Raw genomic sequence first — 12,642 nt, 5'->3', positions numbered from 1 at the left:
CTCGTTAGGCTTTCAGTAGAATCTGAGTATTTTTTTCCACCTCTGGTTATAACTGACACGTCACCAAATCATAGAAACTGAGCAATATAATCTTTAAACAAAGGCTTTTAAAAACACATTCAGTGAATGTGAAAAACATGATTTTAACTCTCCAGACAAATAAAATAAAAAAAGTCTAGACTTCAAATAAAATAAACGTTACAGTCTGCTGTCTCAAGTTGAACACATTACATAGAATATTCATTATTCTTCCACATGAGCAGATCCAGCACTAATGGGACATTTCATTACTAGCTGAAACCAAAAGTGAAGCTTAATTTGTGTCAGACCTTAATTTGTACTCTTCTACATGTATTTTCAACTTAGAGTGTGTCTCTGCACACATTAATAGCTATGACGGCAGATGAGGAGACGCAACTACAACTTTTTAAAATGCAACAAAGACTTTGTAAAACTCTTTCTCGCTGTCTCTGTCCTATTGTTTGTCACCCTCTCAGTCTCAGTCATGTCATTCCATCACAAAAACAAACAGGGAGAAATGGTTAGACAGACACACACACCCACAAGACAAGCACCCGGTAACTGTGTCGCTATGACAACTCTTTCGAGCTGGGTCCCCCGCGGCGGGATATCGAATGGGATTCCTCTGCTCGTTATTTCCTCAAATGATAGCTCTCGCTGTACTTTTTTTTTTTTTATAGACGTTCGTTATTCTGCCTGAAACATCTGCCCTAATAGACAAGTGGAAACCGGCAGGATTGCATAGTTACTGTATGAATAATTTATCTCACAATAAAGACAATGGACAAAATCCTTCATAAGAAGAGCATTTCACATTATGCTGCACTGCTTTCCAAATATTACAACAACATATTGTGGTCCTGAAATGAGTGTTTTAGTTATTTGCTGAAATCAAGCACCAGCGTGAGTTAGTGTTATTTATTACTCTACGTCAGAAGGAGGAAACATAATCACTGATGTGAAAAAAGGCAAACAATTGGGTCCTTAACTGTAGTTTTTCTATGTTTCACTGGAAAATAACTGATTCTAATGTGTTTTTTAATAAAAAGGCAGAGCTTGAAAATGGTCGGTTCTGAAAAAGTGATACAAATTCATCCTTGCACACAGAAAATTGCTTTCCTTGTGTGTGTGTGTGTGTGTGTGTGTGTGTGTGTGTGTGTGTGTGCGTGCGTGCGCACGTGTGTGTGAGGAAATGCTGTGAATCCTCTAATCAAGACACATGGATTTGCAATCAGCGTCTGGCAAGAGACTGGTAATTAAGTCTGGGCCATTTCTGGGCTACAGTGTAACACACATGTATGCTCACACACATGCAGACACACACATTCACACACTTTACACCTGTTATTTTCATTATAATCCTCATGAAGGGAGAATACCTGAATGAGATATCAATTATCATTATAACCCAGAAAAATCCATTTTTTCTTGGTCATGACCCATCACACACACACACACGCACACGCACACACACAGAACACAGAAATGCTCATGCTTTCCCCTAAAAGGAAACTCACAAAGGTAACACTGACATCAAATCCATGCCACAACAGAGGCAGACAGAGCATCTTTGTCTTCCATTTACAAATGCTTACAATCAGACGCATATTTGAAGACATGCACTTTGGTGTGTGTCTACGTACTCATATCTCAAACTGTAACCCACTCGGGTTTTCTTTCAAAGTGCATCAAAACTTCACTCTCACCCTGTACCCACTTAAAATTAACACAGAGTGGGAAAAAAAAAGAAAAAGATGCAGGGAGAGCAAAGCACAGGGATGATGAAGAGAGAGAGGTAAAACGTGACAGTGAGCCATCACAACCTGAAACACTGAATAATCATGAGATCATAAAAATGAACAACAGCATCAGTAGCTCAAGTGAAAATGTTATCAGTAATGAAATGCAAACTCGTGCCAAAAAGTCTCAGGTGGTTCTCATTAAACGTGAGTGATCTCGAGCAAAGTGAACCAAACAAATGAGTCAGGGTGACGTGTTTATGCAGTCCTGGAGCTGAAAAGTCAAAAGGAGCCCTCAGAGGATTTACTTGCTTCAACATGCTGCACACTAAACTCATATTTAGCTTTTGGTGAAGTTACTTCAGAGGTTCGGAGCATGTTTTGCAAAATTACTGATTTGGTTAAACAAATTAAAGTTAAAGTCCAAGCTTGATGCCATGCTGTGTGTGGGGGGGGGCAGTCAAAATAGTCTTTGCAAATTAAAGGGATAATTCAACAAAATAGCACATTTCTTTTCATGCTGTGATAGGTGAAAACACTGCTAGCACTCTCATGAAAGAAGGCTATTAAACATCAAGGAACAAATAAGTGGTGATTGTGTGTATCTTATATTGTAGTGTCTGAAACATTAGTTAGATTATTGATGTAGATTATTGATGGACTGTGTTTACTATAGGAAGGCAGCGGGTCAACACAACAGCTGGACTGAGAGTAATCAGACAATACATGTAAACACATGAAACACACACTGCTGGTCATCCGGCAGCCTTCCCGTAAAGGATAGTGTACTCGTCTGTGTTCTGCTTACACTCTGCATCAGTCTCTGTCTCTACAGCTCTCACACGGTCCTGAATGTCCACTGGAGTTTGATTGAACAATGTAATTAGTTGTAATTAGCATTCATTAAAAGATCCCCCCCTGTCGTGTCAGACCGCAGGTGTGTGTCTAACAATGTCTAACAAACACAACCTCAACAACACAAGGACTGCATCAGCTGTGGCCTCCATATCCACGCCTTTGTTTCTAATCACTGTTGACAGCATTTCTCTTTCTGCACTAAATAACTCAGGACTTCTGTGAAAAGGTCTACAAGCCATCCATAAGACACCTGTGGCGTATCTGAATTTAATACATGGATTTCAATCAATTTTTACTTCTTTCTTTAGCAGCAGCATTTGCAGGAATTGTTTGCTGGTACTTTTCTCAAAAATATGAGTACAGTGCCTCTATTTTCCACAAACAATTCACACAACCTTTTCCCCAAATGATAATATATCATTTTAGCCATAAATATGACAGCCAAAACTGAATATTCCTTTGTGTCTTCCGCATTTAACACAAGGGTATTTTAGAGCAAACAATGCATCCCAGAAGAGGATCCATGCAAGCACGGGAAAAACAGAGAATAGCTTGCAGGGTTTGAACCCAGGACCTTCTTGCTGTGAGACCAGCGTTAACACCAAGTCTCAGTGCTGCCTATCTGGAACTAAGTCACTGCAGAGCTAGAAAAAGCAAATATAAAATATATATATACAATATATGACCATGGTCAGTGGGGAAATTTGGGATCTAGTTTCAAGTGGTTCACAAGGAAAATAAACAACCTTTTTCAGAGATTGCCTCCCAGGAACAAGTGCACATTAAGGCTGTGTTCACCGTAAATTCATACTTTTATGATAATATAAAATAATAAATATTTGGTGTTTAGTTTTAGCTAAGTGCAATTAACAGTTCAAAAATCTAATTTGGACATCCGCAATTTGCTACATAATAAAGCTACAGGCAATAACGTGTTACTGCCCAGTCCTTGTGGACACAAATACCAACAGGGGTGTTAACACCAACCCAGACCAAAACGAGAAGCCTCAGTCCAGACCAAATACTGTCCTATTCCAAGACTAAGCTTTAACCAGTACCACAGTACTTTGACTGTACAGACTTTGTAGAGCTGAGCAGCAGTGAAGATCTAACCATTTGTTTACCTTCTGAGTCCTGTTACACATACAATTAAAATTAGAAAAGGAATTAACTTGGTTGAGACTAACAAGAATAGATTTTATATTTAAATAAGTGCGAAACCTTTTCATGTTGTGTTGGTCCACATGATTTCTCATCTCAAAAAGACCCTTCGTAGTAGAAAGAGGTGACATAATTAAAAAGAAAACTCTAAGACTGAACTTTTTCAAGTATCTGTGGAAAGATGGTGCTGTTGGTAATATTTATTGTTTTAAACTGCATGCATTCTTAACATACAACAAGTAAGGCTGGCATCTGTTTGTGTATCTGCGTGTACTGTGTGTGTGTGTGTGTGAGTGTGTGTGGATGATGAAGAGTGGAGTGGAGGGAAGGGGCTTCTTAAGTAGCACTTTCAGCGCTGACAACATCACTTTGCACTTTGGAGGCCTCCATGGTGCACATATAAGCGTGTGCACACACACACGCACGCACAGGCAGGTGCTCGCTCTCCCTCACCCTGAGTCGGAAACCTGCCAGTGCAATCACCATGGCAATTGCAGCTCAAGTGGATGACAGCGTTACTTTGAAACGGAGAGGAATAGTATCACGCACACACGGAAAAACACACAAACACGCACACCCAGGATGCCAGGTTGTTGACAGTGCTCAGTGAAGGGATGCCAGCTTGGCTGTTATTCTCCCCCTTTTTAGATCTGAAGGCTCATCAAGGCTTCAAATGAAGAAGCAAATTGGATTAAAAAGGCATAATTGAATGCAAGCCAAGTGGGCTTTAACTGTGCGAGGGAGAAAATACGTGAAACAGAGGAGGGTAAAAGAGCAACACCATGGATGAAAGTAGATAATGATGCATCCAAATTGGTGCTTTTAATGAAGCTGGTTTTGCTGCTGACTTGGATGAAAACAGATAATATTAATTATCTGTTAATAATAATAATAATAATGACATTTTAATTCATGTATAACACAGTGCAAGTTAATACACTAACTGACCATTATGTCTACATTAGTTTTTGGCATGTTTGACAGAACAGCTCTGTACCCAACATCATATCTAACTAAGATGCATGCATCCCTGCATGTTACACTCTGTTGCTTGTAAGTTTGCATGAGAAGCAACTTTTGAGGTTGTGTGTTAATGTAATGGTGTTAAATGTCATTAACAACATTCTCTCAAGTTTCCTTATGGTTTAATTGAATGTATCTATTCTCTGTGGATGACGAATGAAAAGTAAATAAGTTAAGAGGCTGAATCATGTTTTCCATAGGAAAAATGCCCCATTTCTGTCTTATTCAAGTGTTATACAGTATTTAAACTGTAGGTCATTCTGACAGATGTTTATATGTGATTTGTGTTATATTACTGAGCTGATACTCAGTCTTTGTTGGACAAAGATATCCATTATGGGGTCTTGTATGAATTTCTAAAGGTGATAAATAAATCTACATTTGTGCTGCTTCTTCTTAGTTGTCATCATTTTCGTTAAACTTTTTGGGCACTGAGATCACTTTGACAACTTGTGCATGCTGCAGCACTGATGGCTTGCACAATAAAAACTAAAAACAAATGTAGAAGTATAATTAGGCTCACACCTTGGTGGACTGAAATGCACAAGGAAGCACATGTGTACGCACACAGAGATGCAGATATAAAATCTGCTGGAGTCCCTGCAGCGGACAGGCTGCCTAACAAGCCTGATAAACACCATCAATGTAATGAGCCTCTGTGTTTGTACGTGTAATGAAAACTCTGAAGGGTGTGGGAACAGTTTGCGTGGGAGTATGTTCATTAGCAGCTATAGTGCTGAAGGTATATGCTGTTTCTCAGCTTCAATTCCCCAGAAACAGAAAAGACAGATGTACGTTTGATGCTGCTTTAGTCCCAGCCTTAACACAGTAAATCTATACATATCTCACAGCTCCCTGCTTGACACCCGATACATTTAGGAACATTTTTATCTATTGATCTCTGTAGCTTATTTGACTTGAAGGAATTCATTGTTTTGCCCCATGAATATTATTTATAAATACCTGCAGCAGCCAACACAGTTATGTTTTCTCTCTTTATTAAAGACGTAATACCATCATTTATTTAGTGTGTTTATATAGTAATATGTGTCTATAGACAGCGCGTGAGTACTTATCATAAAGACTGGAAACAGCAGCAAACTGATGATTTAGCTAAGGTAAGGTAATTGCTAAGGTAATTACTTTCCAGTGGTAGAAAAATAGTCTAATCTATTGCTTATCAATCCTTTTATCTACAGTAACTCTCAGCAAGAAAGCAAATGTATTTCCCAAAATGTTGATCTGTTCCTGTAAATTGGGCTATTTCCAGCTATATAAAAAGGTCTGCGTTATATTCTGTTTCTGTGGAAAAATTGCTGGTCACTTAACCCCACTTTCAATCATTATCACAAAACTGCAGCTGTCTAGAACCACAAGAACTCATATCCCTCAGTGGCCATTTTTCAGGCACAAGTGGCAGAGAACCCTGATAAATCAGGAAGCCCTGGCAGAAATACTGTACAAAGAACAGCTGCAGGTGTAAAAAGTGCCTGCACAAAGTCAAAGCCTAAACATGCTCACTCCCAAAGGAAATGCCTTCATCTTACAGTATACTTCACAGGCAAATATTTAATTGCATTTGTGGTGAATATAAATCAACATTAATCACATATTGAAGTATCAGCACACTCCCAGTTAACGTGCACACTTACTCACCCAAGAGATTTTTCCAAGCGACTGCCCAAAGATCCAACCACCTCGCCAAGAGTGCAGTAGGCCTGGCCCAGAAAATCCTGCAGTCAACAAGAGAGACTTTTTGAGATCCACATAAGATACACAAGACGAAAAATAAACACATAAAACACATAAGTAAAATGAAACTGACATATAATTACTCCCAGCAGCAGAAATGATCCCCTCCTGATCTCTACAAAGTGCAGCCCACAGGACAGAAACCCACTGAAACACGTCTACATCCCCCACTGACAGATAATATTGAGCTGTTCTTCCACCAGCCTTCACTGCCCCCCTCTACTCCCTTGGAACTTCTGCACATTAACCCACCATCACGTAATCAAAGTTCACAGCTGATACTGACAGAAAGGTTAAAAAAAAAAGTAAGTAAGATTACAGACACAGTTACTAATTCAATTTGTTTGCATCAAAATGTGACATTTAGAAATGCTGCCAGCATAAAAGAATGGTAATCAGCTTATTCAGTGTAAAATTAGCCTTCAGAAACACACAAAGCATGAAACACATTTATTACATTACACAAACAATGTCACAGCCAAACTAAATACATGAAAGCTATTACATGGGCATGTCATTTCAACCAGGGGCGCACTGGTTAAGACCGTTTGTAATCACTGGACTCCAGCTCCAAGCAGTACTAACATAATAAATTCTCTCTGGTCCATTGATTAGCCTCTTCTGTCATTACAGTGCCTCCATCTCCACGCATCTACACAGCTTTACGTCTACCCATCTAGACTTGACTTTGCCATAAACTGATTTGCTTTGACCAAAGTAAGTGCAATAAGTAAGATACCATTTTCCTTTTTAAAATGTTTCTTTAAATGACATTTCCCTCTGTAAATGATGCTGAGGCAGTGCAGTAAAGCCACAAATCTCCTAGCAACTACGGTTATTGCCAGCATGAGGTCTATGGGAGAATTGGCCGAGTGCAACTAATGGCTAAATATATATAACAGCATGGGCTAGAAAAAGAGTTAATGTGAAAAAAATAGTTGTGTGGGTGTATCTCCATTCAATAACGTTCCAGAAAAATAAACTGTTTGATAGATAAGACTGAGATCCAAAGCAAAGGAGGAGGACAGGGGAGTGGAAGCAGACGGATACGGATGGTATTAAAACATTATCGGGATATCAGTTTGCTTCTCATCCATGAATCTACTCTGTAGTTGAACTGGAACAGTTATATCACACGTTTTATGCTGAGTTCTTCAGATCAGCTGCAGCACAGGAAACATCTCCCTAAACACAAATACCAAACAGGTGATAAATAAATCACCTGTGTGATTTATTTGGCCAAAATAAGTGTTTTTGGCCATTAGTGACACATAGTGGTCATTTATTTAGGGACAACAGGTTAAACAGATTTTAACAAGCTAATATAAAATGTATCCAGCATCAGCTTTTGACAAATGAAACATTTGCATAAAAATATTAGTGCAAAACACAGGTGCACTAAAAATACTAAACAAGGGTGACACATAACACTTCACCTTGTTGAGAGGTTCACTGCTAAGAAGTTGGGCACTTCTTAAGGGTTACCTTTGCTTCTAAGGGAGTAGTAGGAAAAGTCAACCTGTTGGAGGATAAGCAACTGCCAGAGATTTTTTAAAATTTTTTTTTACGACCTTTCAACCCAAAACGTTTGTTTTGATTTATAGCTGATCTATAAAGTATTAGGAAGTTATTAGGAAGACATTTCTGAAATCTATTCAAAATGGCATTTTTATATAACATGGAATCTGCCTATCTGCCTAATAGTTACTGTGCTCTCATCAACTGGACATCGTGCTTGTTTTGTTTCTGCTGCACTCTCCACATTGGCTCTCACCCAGTTCCCAGGTGTGCCTGCAGCCTACAGCTCCTGTGCTAAAACACCATCTAATGGATTGGCTCTCTGGCTCTACCCCCTGAGACGTGCATCGAGGTTGGTTGGCTGGCGTGCTGCCTCACAGCAAACATGCTTGTCTCTTCTTATATGAGATTATTAATTTCAAGAATGTGAGGCAAAGGGGAGGAAAGCAGGTGAGGGAGTGAAATGAAAAATGGAGATGCTGAGAGGAAAGTGACAGAATGAGGGTATGACAATGAAATCAAACAGTGACATAATGCAACAGTGGGAAAGACAAGAAAAAAGAGAAGGAACAGCAAAGGAGAAATGGTTTCCATCCAGGGAGACAACAAGGCAACACAAAATGAGAGTAAGCTCCTGGAAGGAAACTGACAGGACCAGACAAATGAAAAAGTGTTTCTAACTGTAGTATCATGTGTTTACACTGTGTTTTTGCTAACAATGATCATCATCATCAGCAATTTTAATGACTTTCATTCAACTGATGCACATTAACAACACAACCCTAAAGGTAAAGTAATGTCCTCTATGAGTTATTGTTGTAGATAGACAGCTAATGTTGGCTGTAAGACTTCTATTTCAAATATTTTCTTATAGTAAAAAAATAGTACAAAAAGTACTACTACAGAGTAGTAGTAGTAGTGTTACACTACTGTATATTCAATGGTGTAAACTACATGTGTATAGAAAATATACATGTATAATTGTATAAAATAAAATAAAATAAAAATCATTTTAACAATACTGAGTAGCACTACAGGCAGATATTTCCATTCACATTCCCCATCTCTTTCCAATAATGTCAACGTTTTACTATTTGTGCATTACACAAAACTCAAGGAAGTCATGTGCCTACATGTCTGTGTTGAATGTTATGTGGGCGGACAGAGGGTGCTGGACACTGAAAAGAGTAAGAGCTAGAGGCCAGAATGTGTCGCCTGCGGGGAGCTGCTGTCTACAGTCTACTGTCTACCTCTGCTTAGAGGCAGACTGGGGCACAAAAGTCAAGTGTGCGTCACTTGGAATGAGTTTTTGAAAGCAGAGACACACGCACACATACATGCATACACACATAGTAGTGTATATACATAGCTGCAGCAATTCTCGTCAAGGTAGTGGCCAAGAAATGGGAAGAAAACTGGAGGGAGCAAGACTAACTGACTACTGCTGTCACTACAGCTGTAGGAGAAAAGGTAAATTTGACATCCACTTTGTTTTTGGTGCCAGTGTATTGTTCTTATGGTATCATTTGTGTTGGCTGGTCTCACTGTTAACACCTGCTCAAACATGTATCAGATATCACTGTAAAGCAGATTTTATACAAACGTGTGCTCACAAAATTACAGTCAGACAAAGACTTTCAGGATATTGCTCAAAACAATGGATGAAAATGCCTTATCTCCTATTGTTGCACAATACCACCACTTAGATAAAAAGTTAATATTAAAAATACATTTGTATATTTCTTTTATTAGCTAGAGTTAGACGAGCAGACCAATCACGTCTATATGTGGTGAAGCTACCACCAGCAAGCTAAGACTGGAAACAGGGAAATGGTCTGCTGCTGTCTGAATGTAGATAATCAGCTTACAGCATCTCTGATGCTCAAAAGACAAGTGTTAGAGCTATGCTAAGTTATCCTGAGCAGCTGCTGGTGGTGAGGCTGGTATCAAATTTCTCACCTGGCAAAAAAAACTATATATGTCAAAGCAGATTTTAGCATAAACACCTGTACAAACAGTTTATAACTGTCGTAGATAGACAGCTGTCCATAGTCCATTAAAAAAAGGTAACGGGTTCAAAGTGACTATGAAATCTTGGTCCTCTTATTTAAAATAAACTGAACATTGCAGATTGACCGTCTTAAATGGCTATACAGCTCGTCAGTCTGAGCTGACAAAAAAGGATTTTACTGATCTTTTTTAAATTTCAAGTAGCTGTGCTAAATGGAGCTTTATTTCTGGCCCTACTGCCACATTAGCCAGAGGAGAAGGGCGTTTTAGCAGATTCCTTAGTCTCCATACTTGGCTTTAGTCTGCTTCCAGAACTCACAAACTTGGTTTTATTGACAATTTTAATCTTTTTTGGGATTGTTTCACATTCTCCAGTAGTGATGGCATACATCCCAACAGGCTGGGCAGCTGAATGCTAGTTGCTAATCTGCAGCACACCATACAGTCTGCTTCACATGACTGACCCCACTTATCGTCAGTGGATCTTCCACCTCTTTCTACAGAAACACCTCAGGGTACTCTTCCCATTCACCACCTGTCCTGTCCTTTCTACAACTTATCCTGGTGAAATGGTGTTTTCTGTCCCTCCAAACTGCTTCTCAGTGATTATCAACCATACACACCCCTGGTCACCTCAACACGACATACATGATTGCCATAAGGCAGTACACAGACCTTATTCCCTGACATGGTTAAGTATTAGTAATAAGTACGGTGTCCCACAAGAGTCAGTTTTGGGGACAAGTTTATTCTCCTTGTACATGCTCCCTCTTGGACATATCATATCATCATGTTTCTTTTCACTGTTATGCCGATGACATGCAGCTGTACCTGCCTGTTAGAGTCTCAGACTGTGGCATGCTGAATACATGAATGCCTAGATGAGATTAAAAGCTAAATGCTTTAAGATTACGTACAGATCAATTCCTCCAAAACAGGGATTGTAGTCCCTGACTCCCAACAGTGGGTTTAAAAAAAAAAAAAAAATTCTGTCATGTACAGGTCCACAGTTAAAACATATTAGGCCTGTTACAAAGAATCTTGGTGTTTCGTTTGATAAAAACTTACGTTTTGAGCATCATGTCATAAAGCTTGTGCAGTCGTGTTTTCATAACCTCAGAAATATTTCCAAAATTTGCTAAATTTTATCTTGTGATGACACTGAGGTTATTTTATTTCTTTCATCTCCTCGCTCCTTAGTCTTTTTGCTTTTCCAGTCAGACATCCATCGGCTGTACAGAATTCAACTGCTAGACTCTTGACTAGAAGGAGTATATGTGATCATATTACACCTGTTTTAGTGTCCTTGCACTGGCTCCCAGTATTCTTTGGGATTGATTTTATGATTTCATTGTTAACTTTGAAAACACTTCATGACCTTTACCCGCGCTATATATATATATATATATATATATATATATATATATGACCTGTTAAAACGATATGAACCTAGACGTAACCTGAGATCCTCAGAGAAATCTTCTCTGTGTGATCCAGAGGTGCGACTGAAGACTAGAGGTGATAAAACTTTCACAGTTAAAGCCCACAAGCTTTGAAATGACCTGCCTGAGAATATCAGATCAGCAGAGTCAGTAACCTCTTTTGAATCTCTTCTTAAGACGTACTTTTATTGGAGAGCCCCTCCCAGGTTTTAGTTAATTTTATTTGTTTAACTAATCTGTTTTTATTTTTGGTCATATTTCATTGCTTTAGGCTACATTTTATTTTTTAACTTTTTCTTTGCTTTTTATCTAGTTCTTCTATTGTTGTTCTTTTAATTGCCGTCTTCTCACGTAGCACTTTGTAACACAAGTTTAGAAAAGTGCTCTTTTACATTACCATTATGCTAATCACTACTGTCAGCAGGAAAAAGCAAGGTGGACAGGGGAAATCAGTGTTTATTTCATTTCTAAATGAACTGCAGACCATTCAGGGCTTTTGCTATCACATTAGGTGATAAACACACTCGTTGAAATGGCCAAATTACTGTTATGGGGCTGAAATGATGCTAATGGGATATAATGGCAAGGACTGCAATCATGCTTGAGCACTCACAACCTCACAATGAAATCAACAAAAGTGTGCAGAGACAGAAATAAACATGCATGCCTCCATGTGCACAAAAACGGCATACAAGATAAAATTTGGTACTCACGTGTTTTGATAGGTTGGCACTCTTTGAGTCGACATCATACCTGCAGAGAAATAGGAAAGAAGAGAGAGAGTCAATGAAGCAATGGAGGGTGACAGGAGCTCAGCTGGGAACACAGCAGGGATTACACACAGGGTAAATCAGTAGCAGGGCCAAGAAGCTTGTCACTGATGATCTCCACCAGAGGCTCCCAGCATCGCAGGGTCCTGGGCATCTGTCGTGAAACTGATGCGAGTGAGAGTGTTTGTGCATATGACAGAGCATGACAAATACAAACTGCGAAATATTGTGCTAGTGAGGAAATCAATGTGTGCTGTCTGTTGTATTTCTATCTTTGCTCATTAGTGATTGCTTATTATTCACACAGAATATTTATTTGTTAGTTTTACCTGCAGGGCCCCCCGGTGC

General features: G+C 39.1%; 1 protein-coding gene across 1 annotated transcript in view; it reads right to left on the bottom strand.

The window, feature by feature from the left end:
- Positions 1 to 12,642, bottom strand: part of LOC113142154 (copine-8) — a 63,769-nt gene that overhangs the window by 28,639 nt on the left and 22,488 nt on the right. Inside the window, exons 5-6 of the mRNA XM_026326997.1 lie at positions 12,238 to 12,277; positions 6,459 to 6,535 (exon numbers count right to left, since the gene is read on the bottom strand). Coding sequence (XP_026182782.1) covers positions 6,459 to 6,535; positions 12,238 to 12,277 — 117 coding nt within the window. The remainder of the gene's footprint in view (positions 1 to 6,458; positions 6,536 to 12,237; positions 12,278 to 12,642) is intronic.

Source organism: Mastacembelus armatus, chromosome 23 (genome assembly GCF_900324485.2).
Source record: "Mastacembelus armatus chromosome 23, fMasArm1.2, whole genome shotgun sequence".
Classification (NCBI taxonomy): domain Eukaryota; kingdom Metazoa; phylum Chordata; class Actinopteri; order Synbranchiformes; family Mastacembelidae; genus Mastacembelus; species Mastacembelus armatus.
Note: the sequence above shows the minus strand (reverse complement) of the source record. Positions and strands in the feature narration are given on the sequence as shown.